Consider the following 21,025-nt stretch of genomic DNA (forward strand, 5'->3'; position numbering starts at 1 on the left):
AGAATGGAAAAATCCTCATCGTTTGGGTGCCGGACCATAATGGAGTAAGGGGAAATGAAAGGGCAGAAGATTTGGCCAGAGGACTGCCGTCAATAAATTTGGTTATCCCGAAGCCTTTCGGGTCGACGCAGTCCGCGATAAGGGAGTGCGAGCGGTCGGTAGGAAGGCGAAAATCCAATGGGGGGATCCAGATCGTGAGAAAACGAGGCTATTACTGAAAGGAAGCAAGAAGGAGGTCAGTATAACTATTGGTATCATAACGGAAACATGCGGCAAGTGATAACATGTGTAGGGTATGTGGAAAATATGCTGAGACATTGGAGCATTTCCTATGTCATTTCCTGACTTTCGCAGCTAAAAGACACCGGTACTTAGGTGGGGACACAATACCAGACATGAATCGACTAAGGCGTGGTATGGAGAACAGTTTGGGAATATTGTTAGTAGCACAGAATTTCTGAGTAAGAGTTTTTTTTTAGAGGTTACTTTATAGTTTTTAGAATGCACAACAAGCCGATTACTGGTTTATGGGTATGTCCATAGTGGCATGAGGCGGATTAATATCTGCACCCTCTTTTCAACCTAACCTAACCTAATCCAATTTTGATATTTCGTTACTTTGGTTGGTGTTTAGTTGGAGGCCGCCGTAGCGCAAAGGTTAGCATGTCCGCCTATGACGCTGAACGCCTGGGTTCAAATCCAGGCGAGACCAACAAAAAAAATGTTCTGCGGTGTTCCATCTTTTATCTGTTCGGAGCTTTATTCACCCTATAGATGTCTCACCCCTATGGTGCCCTAGTGACTTTCGCTTTTCGTTCTTCGACAACCCCCCCCCCCCCCCCCCCCTTAGGTCATCCAGTTATGTGGTCCATCAAGCCGGTTTCAGTTTGCCCCTTAATTTCTTTGATTTTGTTCAAATCAGCCAAGTGATTTGAATTATTCATATTTTAAACTAATTGACATTCTTTCCCAATATTTGCTTCAATTGAATTGCTGTCGTTCATAGGATATATGACTTGGACAAAAATTTACCCATCATTTTCTCAAATTTGTTGCTTTATAATATATAAGATTTCATATTGTATACAAAATATTTTTCATTTTGCACAGCTGCTGTTTATATTAATCATACGCCTTGAAAAATACTTATTTTTAAAATGAATTTCCATTTTCGATTTCCTAAGACTTTCTATTAATAACATGAAAAGGCACTGTGACTTGTAATTCCATAAAGCAAACAATTTTCTCTATTTTCCTTTTGGCCCACCACAATTGTCATTTCAATAATTAATGGTTATTAATGGTGACGAGCAGTGAATTAGTTGCATTACAAGCCTCAAATGATTGTGTAACAAATTTTGATAGACAGTTTTCCACAATTTTTCGCGGCATGCCAATTAAACCAATCGCTTTCAACCATCACCATCACCTAACTACCTGCTTGGGTGGGACAAGTGAATGAATTGTAAAGGGGCATGGGACTATGAAACAACTGTGTTTGTCCCATAGTATATTCTAAACTGTTTACAAAATATGTTTAACAAATTAACACAAAATTGTTTACAATTCATGATTTTGGTATTTTAATTCTCTGGCACACTTAAAGAAACCAGGGAAAAAAAGTGTTAATTTGTTGAGAATCATTAAATTGAATGGAGGGTATCCAAACTGCGTCATTACATGTGTAATACCTACAAATATTGAGCCAAGACCCTAAGGTATGATAGTATAAATAGTCTTCTACGTCATGGCACTCTAAGTTGATATAGCCATGTCTGCGTGTCCGTACGTCTGTTAAAACTACAGTAATTTACATAGGAGTTTGTGGGTTTTAAACAATTTTTAAAGAAATTCTGTCTTTATAGAAAATTTGCCCATGAACATTCCACTAAGGTACTGCGGCAAACTTCTTACATCAGGGGCCTCCATTTTATAGCCGAGTCCGAACAGCGTGCCGCAGTGCGATACCTCTTTGGGGAGAAGTCCTATTTGAGAGTGTTTTGTGTGCCCGATTCATGATCTACTTCCAAATACCTTTTGAACCCCATGTTGCCATGATAGGTAAATATTGGGTTGCCCAAAAAGTAATTGCGGATTTTTTAAAAGAAAGTAAATGCATTTTTAATAAAACTTAGAATGAACTTATATCAAATATACTTTTTTTCTAAAGCAATCTAAAAGTAACAGCTGATAACTGACAGAAGAAAGGATGCAATTACTGAGTCACAAGCTGTGAAAAAATTTGTCAACGCCGACTATATGAAAAATCCGCAATTACTTTTTGGGCAACCCAATATGTCATGTTTGATGGTGTTTTGGGGGTAGGGTGGCTACCAACCCATTTTGGGCCTGAAAATAGATAATGGACTCCTGCTCTATTCTCAAATACCTTTCATGATTTGATTGAGACCAATATTGTCATGGTCGGCAAATTTTTCCGGTTTGGGATTTTTTTGGGGAGTGGGGCTGCCACCAAAGTTGGCATTCATTTTCTATTCTCAAATACTTTTCATTTGAGTCAAATATTGCCATGATTGGTTCATATAACACGTCGGCACGTTGTGGGGGTTTGGATTGGATTCCAAATCCTTTTTTAAGGTTAATGTAGATTAGGTTAGGTTGAAAAGAGGGTGTAGATTTTAATCCGCCCTATGCCACTATGGGCATACACCTATGCTAGTAATCGGCTTGTTGTGCGCTCTAAATACTAAAAGGAGTGCAAATAAAATGTGTTTTAATCTCACCAGCTATCTCCGAAATCAGGAATTTTTCAAAATTTTGGTATTGGATTTGTGCTCTGCTTAAAAATACCTTTCATTTCAGTCGCATATTTTCCCATTTGCTGCATTTGACGATTCGGCGTAAAAATCCAAGACGATCTAGCCATGCCCGTCCGTCTCTCCGTCTGTCTGTTGAAATCACCCTACAGTCCTTAAAAATAAAGATATTGAGCTGAAATTTTGCACAGACTCTTTTATTTTGTCCATAAACAGGTTAAGGTTGAAGATGGGCTATGTCGAACTATATCTTCATATAGCCCCCCATATAGACCGATCCGCCGATTTAGGGTCTTAGGCCCATAAAAGCCACATTTATTTTCCGATTTTGCTGAAATTAGCGACAGTGAGCTGTGTTAGGCCCTTCGACATCCTTCTTCAATTTGGCTCAGATCGGTCCAGATTTGGAAATACCTGCCATAAAGGCCGATCCTCAGATTTAGGGTCTTAGGCACATAAAAGCCACATTTATTATCCGATTTTTGCTGAAATTTGCAACAGGAGTTGTGTTGGACCCTTCGACATTCTTTTTCAATTTGGCTTAGATCGGTCCAGATTTGGATATAGCTGCCATATAGATCGATCTCTCGATTTAAGGTTTTGGGGCCATAAATGGCGCATTTATTGTCCGATTTCGCCAAATTTGGGACAGTGAGTTGTGTTGGACCTTTCGACATTCTTCTTCAATTTGGCTTAGATCGGTCCAGATTCGGATATAGCTGCCATATAGACCGATCCGCTGATTTAGGGTCTTAGGCACATAAAAGCCACATTTATTATCCGATTTTTGCTGAAATTTGCAACAGTGAGTTGTGTTGGACCCTTCGACATTCCTCTTCAATTTGGCTTAGATCGGTCCAGATTTGAATATAGCTGCCATATAGACCGATCTCTCGATTTAAGGTTTTGCGCCCATAAAAGCCACATTTACTATCCGATTTTGCTGAAATTTGGGACAGTGAGTTGTATTGGACCTTTCGACATTCTTCTTCAATTTGGCTTAGATCGGTCCAGATTCGGATATAGCTGCCATATAGACCTATCCACCGATTTAGGGTCTTAGACACATAAAAGCCACATTTATTATCCGATTTTTGCTGAAATTCGCAACAGTGGGTTGTGTTGGACCCTTCGACATTTTTCTTCAATTTGGCTTAGATCGGTCCAGATTTGGATATAGCTGACATATAGACCGATCTCTCGATTTAAGGTTTTGGGGCCATAAAAGGCGCATTTATTGTCCGATTTTGCCGAAATTTGGGACAGTGTGTTGTGTTGGGACCTTCGACATTCTTTTTCAATTTGGCTAAGATGGGTTCAGATTTGGATATATCTGCCATATAGACCGATCTCTAGATTTAAGGTTTTGGGCCAATAAAAGACGCATTTTTTGTCCGATTTTGCCTTTTTTTACTTTTTCTTTCGGCTCCAATTTTTACAGAAATACAACATACTCCACTCCTCATCCGCCTTCCTATCCTTAAGTATCCTTTCCAATGCAATCCACTACATATTAGATCGTCCAATATCTCCGAATGGTAGTTTTTTTCTAACTGAACTCCTAAGCACCTTTTGTTTAAATCCTTTTTTTATCTAGATCGGACTTTAGGTCCATTTTTGGCGATTCTGGGATGAGGGGTTCCCCTCAGTTGCTAAACCCCAAATTTGAATATTGGATTAGTGTTGGGTTAGAGAAATTTGCTTAAATCGTTTGGCTATTTATTTTCGTTTTAATTTTTTCTGTGATAAATTCATTTTCATTTTTCTCAGTGTATAAACTGCCATCATCTACTTAAGTCTACTGCCGCCCATCGTGGTGACTAATGTGAAAAATGCCATAAATTAATTAAAATATGGTATGGTGTGCTTTATATTTCTTCTCCTATCCTATTTCAGTACAGACCACATTGAAAATGCGGAACAGAGTTCGTAATCTAATCTTAATTTTAATTAGTATAAAATAATTTAATTGAACCATTTTGTTTTTCGTTGGATTCAATTTTTAAGAATACTCTGTGATTTATGAGTGTTGCTATTTTTAGCGAAATTCTCAACATATGCCAGAAAATCGTTATAAATATATTTTTGTGTTTTTTTCGAGAACATTTGTGAGCACCTATGACTAAATTCACACTGGCCATTGATAAATAATTGCACTTTGTCACAATGGTCTTATAATGGGGCTTAAATACAAGAGCAAACTTTTGTAAAGATTACGTTTTTTTGCGTTTTTAGTCGCAGGCAATAGTTTTGTTAGATATTCGTTGGGGTTGTTTTCTTATTATCACTTGACCATTTGCTATTGCTATTTGTTTTAAATGCAAATATTGAGCGATTCACTCAACTCGTGTTAACGATAATGAGTTTGAGGATCACAATGACGATGATGAGGCAACTTGTCCGGTGTGGTGGGTGGATGCAATTTACAATACATTCCGTTATTATGGAAAAATTTTTTTTTGCTATTAATCTAACATGTCTCAGACGTGACTTTTTTTCTGTCTAAATATTATCCATATATAATTATGGCATATATACGATGTGTGCTGTAATGAAATAAGATTGCATTTCAATGGGGGTTGATTACAAAAAATGTAAAGAATGGAATGGTTTTTCGTAATACAGTGACTGAGGGAAAAATAATAACCGGTTAACGTTAAATGGAGATAATACAGATAATATTGGTTGGTAACTGCTTTACTTGTATTTTAGGAATTCTATTTGTTATGTGATATGTCGTTGGTAGTAAAAAGAAAAAGAGTCGGTATCACTAACGCCTTCTATAGATTCACAGATGTTCATGCAATAATCTATTCGTTTTCCTCTTGAATTCACTTTGGCTTTGTTAGCCAGGTTTTAAGCCTACTAACGTTTCTTTCAGTGGAAAAAATAGCCTTAAACTTTCCTTTTGAGAAATTTCCAGCCAATATTAAATTTGGTTTCGTTGGCCCAGTTTCCCATTATCCTTCCAGTCCTTGTTTTTCAACCAGCAAACACTTTTGCATTCAATTTTCGTTTAATGAGCTATGATTTGGGTACCTTGGAGCGTATGACTATTATTAATACTAACAGACCCCTAAGCGTATGATTATTCTTAATTGGCTTTAACACTTATACACCCTGGCGTATAACTAACTTTAAGCATAAGTTTTAATAACGTTTAATTCCTTAAGCCTAAATATTGTATTATCTAATAATTTGTGTGCTTTTCTCTTCTTGTTCCTCTTCTCTTTGCAGTGCGGCATGCGCCATCCTAACACTGGACTAAGCGAAGATGACCTAAGTCGTCTAACTGGTTCATCATCTTCGTCAGCATCTTGTCGTAGTAATAATTGTAATACATCATCCTCTTCTTCCTCGTCCTCTTCATCGTCGTCTTCGTCGTCGTCGTCATCATCGGCTTCATCGTCCGGTGCTAATACCCCCGAGGAATGCAAACATATCAATAAGAAGCATCAGGAACATCATTCTCCTTCCAAGCACCACCAGCATCATCACCACCATCACCATCATCAGCATCAGCACCAAAATGTCTCCCCCATACCAGCTGAACAATTGGAGAACAACAAAAACACTCAACAATATCATGAACACCACTCACACTTTAGCTCCACCTATCTACCGGAGATCATAAACCCTTTGGAATGGCAAAAATCGCGTAAGCGTAAGGAGCGTCTGGACAGCACTTCCTCCAGCACCCAGGATCGTAAATTGCAACGCTCGAATAGTGAGGAGTTATTGCCACAAGATGGAAAATTGCAAAACAACAACAATGTGGCTTCTACACCGGCCGATTTGGGCGTGAATGCCCTTAAATCGAACTACAAGAATGTAGAGAATATTAGGCGTGTCTCATCCGAAGATTTTAAGCGTACGCCCTACGAAGTCTACGAACAGGAGTTGAAGGGCGACTGTGACCGTGAGAGTGCCACAGCACCGCCGGCCAAGTTGTGCGATGAAAACGATGGCAGTTTGGCCAATCGTCAGGCGGCCAGCAACCTTCAGTCGTGGACGGTGGGTGTACCCATCAAGGATATGACCCGGAGATCGCGTTACGAGACAAGTCCGGCTCGTTCGCAACGACACTCACCCATCAGGGTGTGTTTCAGCAGCAATGGCAATAGCGGCAAACATCGTGACAGCGATGACAGTGAATGCGAGCATGAGCGTCGCCGCAGCAGCGAACGCTTTTGCAAGTCGCGTGCCCCGCCAGGCCGCAAGGCCTCGGGGGTCACCAAGAAATCGACCAGTTCCACGAATGCCATGAAATATTTGCCAGCCAAGTTGAACGATGAGAATGTCTATAAATACGATTTGTCAGCACTGAAATACGAAAGGCGTGGTTTTGTCTCGAAGAAGTCATCGAACAACACCACCGACAAGAGTCACAATACCAACGATCTGAATGACAATAATCTGATTGACTTCAATAACACCGCAACAAAAACCTCTATGGCAAAGAGTCTATCATCGCCCACGGCCTCATCCAATGGCTCCACGGATGATGTGCACATCAATGCCTCGGGCTCGGCCAACCAACACCAGTTGGCCATGCAAAAGTCCTCGGCCAACAGCAGCAAGAGCAACAGTCAGAGTAGTCTACACAAGGTTCCCATTACCATCTCAGCACAGGAAGCACTGCCATGGGATCGTTCGGTACCCGAAGACCAAACTCCTGTATTGAGCAGACGTTATGCCGCCGTCAGGCCCCATCTCGTCGATAGCATTGACACAGCGGCCAAATTGTCGAAAGTTAAACCTTTCCCCCAATCGTTCCATAAGCAAAATCCCACGGCAGCCCAATTGCTGGCCAATGATCTGGATGACGATGATGTCATGGATCCCACAATCAATACCTTCCGTGCATTTACCACGCTGGAGAACATCAAGACTAGGGAAATCATGCAACAGGTCTTGCCCAGTGTAATGTCTTTCCAATCGCCCGAGGAACGTATGCGACAGATCAATAAGCGGGTAACCGCATTGAAAAAGAAACTCGGCCAACTGGAGGACTCGTATGAGCAACGTTTTGGCTATAAACCTTCACAGGCGGATCGTCTGAATGACAAGTATATGAAGAACATCCTGTCGGAATTGAGTAAATTGCGCAAGGAAAGGCATGAACTTAAAACAGATCCCATGGCAGCTTTGGGCTTGAAAGTTAGCGGCGGCAGCATGAATGCTGAGCAGAAATTGCAGAAAATGAAATCGACTCTAATGGAAATTGAAGAGGTAAGTTTGAGAATTTCAATTTTTGTTATAAGGAAAAAGGGGTTTTTTAAAGGAGGCCATCGTAGCGCAGAGGTTAACATGTCCGGCTATAATGCTGAACCCATGGGTTCGAAACCTGGCTCTTCAAAAAAAAAAAAAAAATCAGCGATGTTTATCCGCTCCTTATGGTGGCCACATTTGTGAGGTACTTTGCCACGTAACAACTTCTCGCTAAGGAGGTGTCATACAGCGGCACCTGGTTCGGACTTGGCTATAAAAAAGAGGCCCCTTATCATTGAGCTTAAACTTGAATCGGACAGCTCCCATTGATATGTGAGAAGTATGCCCTCTGTTCCTTAATGGGATGTACATGGGCAAATATGCATAAGGAAAAAAAGGGAAGTTATAGTGAGATTTGTAATAAGATAATCTTGAACAGAAATATTTGAACAGTGAAATCGTGAAAGGCGATTTTACTTTCTATCCCACAAACAAAGGGGTACCGCAAGTACAGTTTGACTAGTGCGATTGGGTCTACATTTGTATTATACTGCCACAAATTAAAGCGTGATAGGTTCAGCTCAGCTGAGTCTTGTATGCCCTCCACCATGGATCGCATATGTCAAGCTCATTGCATCTTTTATTGGCAAAAATTAAAAAAAAACAAAGATAATGGAGTCCGAAACTATAATTCCTACATTTTTTATATGTTTGGGTGTGAATAAATTCCAGTTGGTGCTCAAGAAACCAAATCGTAGGAGCAGAAAACATGGTGCAAAATTTTAACCAAATCGGGTTAGAATTACAACCTCTAGTTGCCAATGGAGTATAGTCACGAGATTTGTTCATATGGCAGCTACATCAGATTAGGGGCCGAATCATACTCGGTATGCATGATGAAAGTCATAACAACAGCCTTTGCGTCAAATTAAACAAAAAGTATGGTAGAATAGCGCCCTCTATGGGCTAAAGTTGTCAAATTGGCAGATCGGTTTTTCTCATATTTTTTGTCTACGTTTCTTTTCTTCAGCTATTTGTTTGCCTTTGACAACTAATACCAAATGCTCAATTTGAGTCAGAAACATTATGCAATCTTTATGGGCATGAATACCTACCTTCACCGACTATCCAGCCAGCTAACCAAGGCCACTCGACTTTGAAATAGACTAGCACATATTTTTTTGTTTGGTTTTACATTACGTACTTGTTTTTGGAAACCTCTTAAGAGCTTGTTACATATGTAGATATTGGAACTATGTCAACTGTGAGCAACAACAGCAACAACGTAGTGTACTTGGAAACGTACTTGAGAGACCGCCTATGCTTATCGAAAAAATAAATGTTTGGTGATAAGACAATTTAACAGAAAATTTATGAGGAAGAAGGGGAAAAACAAAAGCAATTACCAATCAATGATACGCCAACTGGACAACATGGGTAGTAGATATAAAATTTCTTCAGAAGAGATATGACACATGTTCAGTATTCTAAATGAGAATATGGATATGGTAACAAATAGTAAAATGAAAGATGAGATATCAAGAATTTACTCTTTGTGATGCAGCCTACTATTGGACTTGAAATGCCCCATCAAGTTGGTGTATCCGAAGCAAAATAGTATCTTCTCATTTCCTTTCAATTTTGTTGCAAAAATTCCATCCTTTTAACTATTCCGTACACTTCAGGTTCTCATTTCTTTCGCAAGTTTTTGGAATTTTAAAAGCGATCGGGATGGTTCAACGGTAGGAAGTAGAAGGCATCTACCTTCTTCTGTTCCTGTGATATCACAATGGATGAAAACGTCTAAGTGGCAGACTGCCACTTAAACCTAACCTAACCTAAATATTCCGTAGTCTGAGGTCTGTACAAATCATTTATGTTCGAAGCATTAGATTAGAGAGAGGGAGAGAATGAGAGAGAGAGAGAAAGAGGGAAAAAAGGAAAAAGCCAACGAACCAAAAATCTATCACTACAACACACAAACACATGCATTGGAAAAAGAACAGCTAGCAGACAAGGTGTCGAGCGTGGTTAGTGTTGTACATATATTACAAAAAAGTTTTCGCAATGAATTCAATATAAGTGCAACCTACCAAAGGACGGCCCTTGAAGCCTTCATACCTTAAATTATCCAAAGTGACTTCCTTAACCAAGAGTCGAAATGCGTCATCATCTGGCTTTAGTTTTCCAATGCAAAAAAAATTAATTCGTCGATCATTAAGCTCGTCTCGAAGGAGAAAGGATATTTAGGCCAACATTTAAGTTTGTATAGGCGCAGCATAGTGGACGGCCGAAAGTTGTCTGGGGGTTTGTGCGTCTAAGAGTCTAAACTCAATTAAAGAGTCAAGAGTCAGCTTCAATTTGTATGCAAACATTTCAAACAGGAAACAAAAAAAACTGCTGATGCTAGCGTCAGATTGCAAGTTGTATAAGAGTCACATAAGAAATGCTTGACTCTTGACTCTTTGATAGGGCTTAGACTCTAAGATAGAAGTTCTTCTCTATAGCAGGAGGTAGTTAGTACCCACCTTGAAACCTGTCTCCTTAAGAGAAGAGAAAGTTCCATTCACTATGAGCCCAAAATATTACAAAATTTAACTTTTAATCCATAATTTTGGAAAGTGCAAGAAAAGCTTCCATTGCCCTTATTAACCTTCAAGAAAGCCCCTGGTAAAACTTGTATTTTAACCATCATAACGGGACACATAGGACTATGAGCTCACTAATACAAAATCGGTGCGCCAAGTGATAGCAAATGTAGGGCACGTGGGGAAGATGACGAGACGTTGGAGCATTTCCTATGTCATTGCCCAGCTTTCGGGGCTAACAGACACCGGTACTTAGGTGCGGGCACGTTACCAGACCTGAACCAACTTAAGGAAGTGGTATGGAAAACATTTAAGGATTTTGTAAATAACACGGAATGCCTTAATGAGCGTGGTCCTCATCGTCTCGCCTATGTGAAGAAAACATGCTCCCTGAATCTGTTATAATGTCCTATTACCGCACTTTTCATCATAGCCGTCAACCAAACTACTGACTTAGTAAGTTAGCATTGGTCTAATCACCATTTTGTAGAGCTAGCGGATTATCTTTGGATTCAGGCCGTTCTTGAGTCCACGTCTATATATTGCCCAACATTTGTAGGCCTTCTCAGTATGCTCCTGAATGTGGCAAATGCAAATTGCGAATTTTGCTCATGAACATTCCACTAAGGAACAGGGGTAAACTTCTCACATATCAATGAGGGCAGTCTGATTCAAATTGCAGCTCAATGATAAGGGGTCTCTTTTTTATACCCTCAACCATAGGATGGGGTATACTAATTTCGTCATTCTGTTTGTAACACCTCGAAATATGCATCTCAGACCCCATAAAGTATATACAATATAATCTTAATCGTCATATCATTTTAAGCCGATCCAGCCATGTCCGCCCGTCTGTCCGTCCGTCCGTCTGTCTGTCGAAGCACGCTAACTTTCGAAAGAGTAAAGCTAGCCGCTTGAAATTTTGCACAAATACTTTTTATTAGTGTAGGTTGGTTGGGGTTGTGAATGGGCCTTATCGGTCCATGTTTTGATACAGCTGCCATACAAACCGATCTTGGTTCTTGACTTCTTGAGCCTCTAGAGGGCGCAATTCTCATCCGATTTGGCTGAAATTTAGCAGGTAGTGTTTTGGTATCCCTTCCAACAACTGTGCTAAGTACGGTTCAAATCGGTCGATGTTTTGATAAAGCTGACATATGAACCTATCTAGGGTCTTGACTTCTTGAGCCTCTAGAGGAGGCAATTCTTCTCCAATTTAACTAAAATTTTGCACGTAGTGTTTTGGTATCCCTTCCAACAACTGTGTTAAGTGTTTTTCAAATCGGTTCATAATCTGGTATAGCTGTCATATAAACCAATCTTGGATCTTGACTTCTTGAGCCAATAGAGCGCGCGATTCTCATCCGATAGGGTTGAAATTTTGCATGAGATGTTTTGTTATGAGCTCCAATAACATTGCTAAGTATGGCGCAAATCGGTATAGAACCTTATATAGCTGTCATATAAACCGATCTGGGATCTTGACTTCTTGAGCCTCTAGAGGGCGCAATTCTCATTCGATTTGGCTGAAATTTTCTACAACGGCTTCTCTCATTACCTTCAACATACGAGTCTAATATGGTCTGAATCGTTCAATAGCTTGATACAGCTCCTATATAAACCTATCTCCCGATTTAGCTTCTTGAACCCCTATAAGGCGCAATTCTTATCCGAATGAACTAAAATATCGCGCATATTATTACAATATTCAGCATTCATTTATGGTCCGAATCGGACTATAACTTGATATAGCTCCAATAGCATATCAGTTCTTATTTAATAGTATTTGTTTGCCTAAATAGAGATACCGCGCATAGAACTCGACAAATGCGATCCATGGTGCAGGGAATATAAGATTCGGCCCGGCCAAACCTAACACAATTTTACTTGTTATAGGCGATTTCGGACGGCTTGCCACAGTGCGACACCTCTTTGGAGAGAAGTTTTACATGGCATAGTACCTCACAAATGTTGCCAGCATTAGGAGGGGTAAACCACCGCTGAAAAATTGTTTCTGATGGTCTCGCCAGGATTCGAACCCAGGCATTCAACGTCATAGGCGGACATGCTAACCTCTGCGCTACGGTAGCCTCCAGTGCCCTGAATGAGGCACTTCAAGTTAAATTAAAATAAAGTTCACTCTCAAGAAGTGGATTGGAGTGGAAGTGGTACCATTCGCCAGTTATTAGGCTTTTTAAATAAAAATTATATCACAATGAACTTTATATCTAAATAAGTTTGATTGCAGACTGTCACTAAAACCTAACCTCACTGGCTCTGCTTTACTCAAAATGCCAATGTCAATCATAATTGATTGAAAAACCCCAAACGTTACAAATCAATATGTTCTTCTTCGGCATATGAAAAAATGTAGCACACTTAAAAATATCTGTACACAAAAAGTCGTTATACCACGAGAATTGTTGTTTTGTTTTGATTTTTTTGCAAATCCACCAAAAAAAAAAAAACGAGCCCTCTTCACCAACATTTCAAAATATTTGTCTGCCGCGTAAATAATTTGGCTGCAAGCCCAACCCCCCAAGCAATTGCCCCTGACCCCAACCCCATGGCAGGGCATGTGTTATTCTACATTTATTTATGTGTAGTTTATATATATATATATATATATATATATATGTATAGTATATATAAATGTATGTAGGCTTACACAAGTAGAAAACAATTCTAAATCAAAACAAAATACCAAAAAAGCGACAACAACAATTATTTATACATTTATTTAAATGTTTTTCATAGGTATAAGACACACACACACACACTCACACACGATATGAGTATGTGTATGTATGAGTGGTCTCTGTTTGTTTACTATGACCACATAGCATATGACAAATTTACACATATAGCACACTATATATACGAGGTCTGTTCCATGCAGTCTGCTGTAGTCATCATTAATCAAAATCTTTAGAATTTCTCAACAGGTGGCTGGTTGCGTAAATCAATAAGCATTGCAAATATGCTGGCATTTAATTTTGGAATATTTTTTATATCCTCCACCATAAGATGGGGGTATACTAATTTCGTCATTCTGTTTGTAACTCCTGGAAATAATCGTCTCAGACCCCATTATTGATCGTCATGTCATTTTAAGTCGATCTAGCCTTGTCCGTCCGTCCGTCTGCCTGTCGAAAGCACGCTAACTTTCGAAGGAGTAAAGCTAGCGGCTTGAAATTTTGCACAAATGCTTCTCATAGGTGTAGGTCGGTTGGGATTGTAAATGGACCATATCGGTCCATGTTTTGATATAGCTGCCATATAAACCGAACTTGGATCTTGACTTCTTGAGCCACTACAGGGCGTAATTTTTTTCCTAATTGGCTGAACTTTTGCATGAGGTGTTTTATTATGACTTCCAACAACTGTGCTAAGTATGGTTGAAATCGGTCTATAACCAGATATAGCTGCCAATCTGGGGTCTTAACTTCTTGAGCCTTTTGAGGGCCCAATTCCTATCCGATTTGGCTGAAATTTTGCACAACGTGTTTCGTCATGACATGACCAACAACTGTGCCAAGTATAGTTCAAATCGGTCCATAAACTGATATAGCTGACATATAAACCGATCTTCAATCTTTGAGTTCTTGAGCCACTAGAGGACGCAATTCTTATCCGATTTTGCTGAAATTTTGCATGAGGTGTTTTGTTACGATTTCCAACAAATGGGCCAAGTATGGTTGAAATCGGTCCATAACCTGATATAGCTGCCATATAAACCAATCTGGGATCTTGACTGCTTGAGCCTCTAGAGAGCGCAATTCTCGTCCGATTTGACTGAAATTTTGCATGAGGTGTTTTGTTGGTGTTGTTTGAAGCACTTCAGCACTTGACCTTAGGACTCCAATATTAAATGAATTGTCTAAATTTTTTCATTACCTCCTAACATCTGACCACATCTTCTATATTATCCTCGTACAAAATAGTTCATTTGAATTCATTTAAACTTAAATAATATTTAAATAACAATTCTTAAACAATTTGTTGTTGTTTATTTCGCTGCGATGATGCAAATGTACCTGCAAACCTCTCTTTTGCCCAAATTTTTTTATTTCTATCAATAGCTGGCAGGTGATGTATGTACGTCTACATTGTCTGTATCACGAAAATACAAAAATACCAAAGTGAAATTTATGCCGATATTTGCGTCTTACCATCTTGAGCCATAATATCATCCCCATATGTTTTCAGTTGTTTTTTCTTTTTGTTCCTCTGGCGGTAATCAATCAATCAATAAGTCACTTTGGTTAAGGCAAATAATTGCATTTTTGGCAAGAGTTCATCAATTTATTCTCATTCAGTTATATGGCAGCTTTATGTACTCGTTTGACATACTAGATAGCGTGGGTGGGTGTGTAGGCTGTTGTATACTCTTAACTAAGGTTAGGGAGAGGGTTTGGTTGGATTGGTTGATCCTATTAGGGCGCTAGGTATTTGAATTTCAACTGAAGGAAATTATAAATTTGCCCATGAACATTGTATTTGGGGGCAGACGTTCAGCATCAAAAGCGGGCATGCTAACCGCTGAGCAACAAAAGTGAATACTATAACAAAATTAGTTAATTTTAATAACCACCAACATAGGATGGGAGTATACTATTCTAGTCATTCCGTTTGTAACACCTCGAATATTCGTCTGAGACCCCATAATCGTCTCGACATTCTGAGTTGAACTAGCCATGTCCGTCCATCCGTCCGTCTGTCAAAATCACCATAGGGGTCGAACGCGTAGAGCTAGCCGTTTGAAATTTTGCACAGATACTTTATATTGATGTAGGTCCTTGGGGATTGCAAATGGGCCATATCGGTTCAAATTTGGATATAGCTCCCATATAAACCGATCTCCCGATTTGACTTCTTGAGCCCCTAGAGACAGCAATTTTTGTCCGATTTGGCTGACATTTTGCATGTGGTGTTCTGTTATGACTCCTAGTAACTGTGCCAAGTACGGTCTAAATCGGTGTATAACCTGATATAGCTCCCATATAAACCGATCTACTGATTTGATTTCTTGCGCGCCTGGTAGCCTTAATTTTCATCCGATTTGGCTGAAATTTTGTACATGGTGTTTTGCTATGACTTCCAACAACTGTGCTAAATACGATCCAAATCGGCAAAGAAAATGATATAGCTCCCATATAAACCGATCTCCCGATTTGACTTCTTGAGACCCTGGAAGACTCAATTTTAATCCGATTTGAATGAAATTTGGTTCATTTTGCTGATTTTGCTGAAATTTTGCCCATAGTGTTCCGTTCGGTCTATAACCAGATATAGCTCCCATATTTTAGCAGAATCCATAGTGGTGGTTTCCCAAGATTCGACCGGGTCGAACTTAGCACGCTTTTACTTGTTTAAACTGATATTTCTGTTTCAGTTTCAGTTTCAATCGACGTGAAACCCCAAACGCCGCTTGGCTGAGATGAGCGGTTTTATATGCCGGCAAGACCATTACATGCCGGGCAGGCTAACCCATCGCCTTTGACTGGCAACATTGATTTATATTTGCTTCAAATAATGTTTTTTATCCATTTAATTTTTTACTCTATTTTTGATCCCACCTTAAGTATTTTGAATAACAATTTTCCTCTATTATTGTTGCGAAATAAGTTTAATGCTTTTACGCCGTATTCTATTTCAAATGTCAATAATATTTATTTTATAAAGTTAAACAGCTTTCTTGCCATTTGTTTGGCATTGTTTAACCACTCGATACTTCTACAACGGTAGGATGATGCTGTTTTTCCCCATCGCCATAATCGACATAAACATTTTATGTCATGTGATTATGACCATTGGGAAGAGGGAATGTTACGTCGTATTTGCGTACACATGAATTCAGTGAATTACATTTTCATTGAGTAAAACATGAAATAGAAATGCGTTCACTTTTTCACCATTTTTCCCCCACAGACTATAAAAACCACAAACTGACCAAATAAAAGAAGCACAAAGACAAATGAATACAGGAGAAAAATATATATGTAGCTGCAATATGCTCATATTAAAAGGTTATTTTAACTGGATAACAAGTTTTTGGCATTGTGTGTGTTGCTGATGTTAGATGTCTTTTTGAGATTGTTGGCTGTTAGATTTTAATCTTTTCTTACTGCGCTATAAGAAAAATTTACTGAAAAGACCCAAAATTTCCTTCGAAAGGCATGCTTCTACCATTGAACTGCTCACTAATTAGTGAGTAGGTGAAAAGCACGTATCCTTTTAATGACATAACAACCTGATGAGGCCTCTTCTAAAGACCGAAATCGCGGTCGTTGTGGCCTTCCCCATATATTTCGCAGAAAATATTATCCTACATCAAGAATTTTTGAAAAGTACGATCGTGTTGATTTTCCCCGTTTAATTATAGGAAACATTTTTTATTTTATTACATTATAATATTTTTTGTTTTTGTTTTTTTCTTTTTGTTTCAAGCCTAGACAGAGAGTAGCAACATGGCAAATTATAGAATTATCTTTTGTATTATTTTTTTCAAGTTTAATATGCAACCGGAAATAAAAAATCTGCAATCACATAAAATTTATACATTTGCGTTGTTCTCTGTTTCGCCGAAACGAGATATTATCCGGCAAATAAGTCTAGCGAAAAAGAAAAAAAAAATAAGAGCACATTGACAAGCATTTGTGTATTGTGCAAAATTAAATAAACAAGGCAAAATGTCGAAATAATATTTCATAAAATTTGCAAATTTATTATAAACAAAAAAATCCGAGTAATAGCTAGAATAGACACACCAATCATGAACTTTTTTTTACCCTTTAGCTGAACGGCAAATAAGAAAATTTTCAAAACTGTTGCTTGTTTATCGGAAAGACCTACACCAAAATTTTAGCGAGAAATTTCATTCATCAATAGTTTTAGAATAACAAGCAATTGCATCATTAGATTTTGTCTGGCTCAAGAGGAAGAGAAACGAATAAAAGAAAAAAAATTAATGGGTTTATTTTTACGTCTTGGTTTTCCTAACCAATTTGGCATATTTCATTAGACATTTCTAAAAACAATTGATAAATATTTTTTGTTGTTAATATGGACGCCGATTATTTCTTTTTTCTTCATTTATGGCTTATTAGTTTTGTAAAGCAACAATAATAATTAAATAATTTGGCATAAAATTTCTCATGCCGGGAGATTGTAAACAGCACTATTAATCATCGCATAACTAATGGGCTTTAATTTTTTTTTGCAACATGTCACCGCCATAATTGCCAAATTAGAAATGCCCTTAGGAAACTACCATTGACGACGGTATTTAGTGCCCAGACGAAAACACATATTTTTTAAATTCTTTTGCTTTATTGTGTCTTATATAAAAATTTGTAGAAGCTCGTGATTGCTAGTATTTATTCATATGTCACATCATTGTTGCTTTTAACCTTGGGAAAAAATGTCCCATTGGTAGTATAGACAAGTGGAAATGCGTTAAATTTGGATGGGGCCAACCTTGAGTATAACAACATGATAAAATGCAAATTTTAATGAACCATATTATTAGATAGCAAAATTTGAGAAATCGAATGATTTTATGGGGGTTGTACAGGGTAGCTGACACGAAATGTTACCACTTTACAATTTGTTTCTTATCTAAATTTCATAATACATTCACCTTTGCTCATATGAACAGGTTTGCCTTGACTATTGGTAAAAGCCGATCCAAAAACGAGCTGCTAGCTGAATTAATGTAATCTGTCGGTATTTTGACCCATTCCCTTACAATGGCTTTCTTCAGAACTTCCATACTGACATATTTTTATACCCATCCCCAAATCAAGGGGGTATACTCACCTAATTATTCCCTTTGAAACAGCTCGAAATGATGATCTGGGATCCTATGGATTTGACTTCTTGAGGCGCTACAGGTCTTAATTTTCATCCGATTTGGCTGAAATATGGCACAAAAGCTTCCGTTTTAACTTCAAACATCCGTGCCAAGTATGATCTGAATCGGTTCATAAACTGATATAAGCCATATATCCACCCATTACCGGTTTTGATAACTTGAGCCCCTAGAAGCCTAGATTTATAAACCCATATAAACCGATCCCCTGATTTGATATCTTGAGCCCCTGGAAGCCTCCGATTGGGCTGAAATTTGGCGCAAATACTTCCCTTAAAGCTTCCAACGGCCGTGTCAAGTATGATCCGACTCCATAAATAAAATTGATATAGCCCCCATATAAACAGATTCCCGGATTTGACTTCTTAAGCTCCTTGTAGTCTTAGTGTTTCCCGATTTGGGTGAAATTTGATATGTGAGGACACCTCCAATACTCACACCGAATCCTACCCATAAATAGTTATAGGCCCTTTAAAAACCGCTACCCCAAATATGACCTCTTGAGACCTTAATCAATATCCGATTTGTTTGTTACAAAATAATTATAAACAAACTGAGTTAAAAAGGGTAAATTTTTAAGCAAAATTCATGGTGATGGGTGTTCAAGATTTCGACCGGCCGAATTTAGCAAGTTATTATTTTTTAACTTAGTCCTTACTTTGCCCTCTAAGATGGTCTAAAAGAGCGAGCTAAGTTTGGCGGGGCTGAAACTTATATACCCTCCACCATGGATCGCATTTGTGAAGTTTTTTTTGCCCAGTATCCCTTTGTAGGAAAACAAAGGATAATGGATAAGAATTGCTATGCCATGGATCTAAGGTTATGGTCTGATACGGGCCATGCCTGGTTTCGATGCTGAAGGCCATGGTACAAGCCATTGTACAAAATTTCGGATAAGAAGTGCAACTTTAAGGGGCTCAAGTAGTAAAATGGGGAGATCAATTTATATGGGACTGATTGAAACATTATTTTGCACATATTTTGAAGGTCATAAGGGTAGTTGTTGTGCAAAATTTCTGCCAAATCAGACAAGAACTGCGTCCTCTAAAGATTAAAGAAATGCAATCGGAAGATCGGTTTATTTGGAAGCTGTATTCGATTTTAGAGCGATTCAGACCATTCTTACCACGTATGTTGGCAGTCATTGTAGGCAGTCATAGCACAAAATCTCAACCAAATCTGGTAAGAAATGCGCTCTCTAGATGCGCAAGAAATCAAAACGGGCGATCGGTTTATATGGGAGCTATATCAGGCTTTGGACCGATTCAAAACATACTTGGCACATCTTTTGAATGTCATAGAAAACTTCATTGTACAAAATCTCAGCCATCGGATAAGAAATGCGCTCTCTAGGGTTTGAAGAAGTATAATCGAGAGATCGGTTTATAAGGGAGCTATAACAGGTTATGAACCTATTTGAATCATACTTGACACAGTTGTAAGAAATCAAAACAAAATATTTCATGAAAAATTTCAGCCAAATCGGATAAAAATTGTGCCCTCAGAGGCTTCAGATTTGGATATAGCCCCCATAAAAGCCGATCCCCCGATATGCCTTATTCAGCCCATGGAAGCCTCAATTTTCACCCGATTTGGCTGAATTTTGTAGCAATCACTTGAGTTATGACTTCCAACATCCATGCCAAGTATGATACAAATCGGTGTAAAAACAGATATAGCCCCTATATAGACGGATCTTCCGGCTTTAGAAGCCTCAATTTTCATCCGAGTTGGGTGAAATTTGGAACGAAGACTTGAGTTATGACTTCCAATATCCATGCCAAGTATGATCCGAATCAGTTTATATGCACTTATAGTCCCCATATAAACCGACCCCCGGATTTGGCTTCTTGAGCGCTTTTAAGCCTCAATTTTCATCTAATTTGGCTGAAATTTGGAACAAAGTCTTGAGTTTTGACTGCCAACATCCATGCCAAGCATGATCCGAATCAGGTTAATAAACTGATATAGCCCCATATAATCCCATCCCCCAATTTTACTTCTTTAGCCCCTAGAAACCTCAATTTTCATCCGATTTATCTCCATAGCCCCATGTAAACCGACCCCTGGATTTGACCTCTTCAGCCATTAGAAGCCAACATTTTCACCTGATTTGGCTGAAATTTGGTCCAAAAACCTTTCTTATGACTTATAACATCAGTACCAAGCTTGCGAGACTGCAAGCTACCTAACTGGATGATTCCAGGAACTGGGACGTTATTTGGATGACAGATGATCACGAATTGGGGGTTGTGAACGTTTTAAAATTCTACCACTTGCTGTCGCTGATTAGAACAGAAGTCTCAGTCATTGTCCCCGCCATGACATGTCACAGTGTGATTGCAAAAGATTCTGATATACTAAGCGTTGTTAGTATGCGCCCCGGTAGCTGGGTTGGTGGCGTGCTCGCATTGCCAGAGCGAGGGTTGTGGGTTCGATACCGGTCTTGATCTGTTGCAACTGTGGTATCACAAGGGATTTAACATTGTCTAAGTGAGTCTGTAAAGGACTACCACTCTTATCTAAACTTACCTATGGGTTGTTAATAGCAATTCCTCAATATCTGATGTATGTGT

At 38.8% G+C, this 21,025-nt stretch overlaps 1 protein-coding gene across 6 annotated transcripts in view; it reads left to right on the forward strand.

The window, feature by feature from the left end:
- The window catches only part of LOC106085266 (protein FAM13A), a 186,542-nt gene that overhangs the window by 148,986 nt on the left and 16,531 nt on the right, over nucleotides 1–21,025 (forward strand). For all 6 annotated transcript variants that reach the window (XM_013249431.2, XM_013249432.2, XM_013249430.2 and 3 more), the window contains one exon: nucleotides 6,015–8,009. In XM_013249431.2, coding sequence (XP_013104885.2) covers nucleotides 6,021–8,009 — 1,989 coding nt within the window. In that variant the 5' untranslated portion in view covers nucleotides 6,015–6,020. The remainder of the gene's footprint in view (nucleotides 1–6,014; nucleotides 8,010–21,025) is intronic.

The sequence above is a fragment of the Stomoxys calcitrans genome, chromosome 5 (genome assembly GCF_963082655.1).
Source record: "Stomoxys calcitrans chromosome 5, idStoCalc2.1, whole genome shotgun sequence".
NCBI classification, from domain to species: Eukaryota; Metazoa; Arthropoda; class Insecta; order Diptera; family Muscidae; genus Stomoxys; species Stomoxys calcitrans.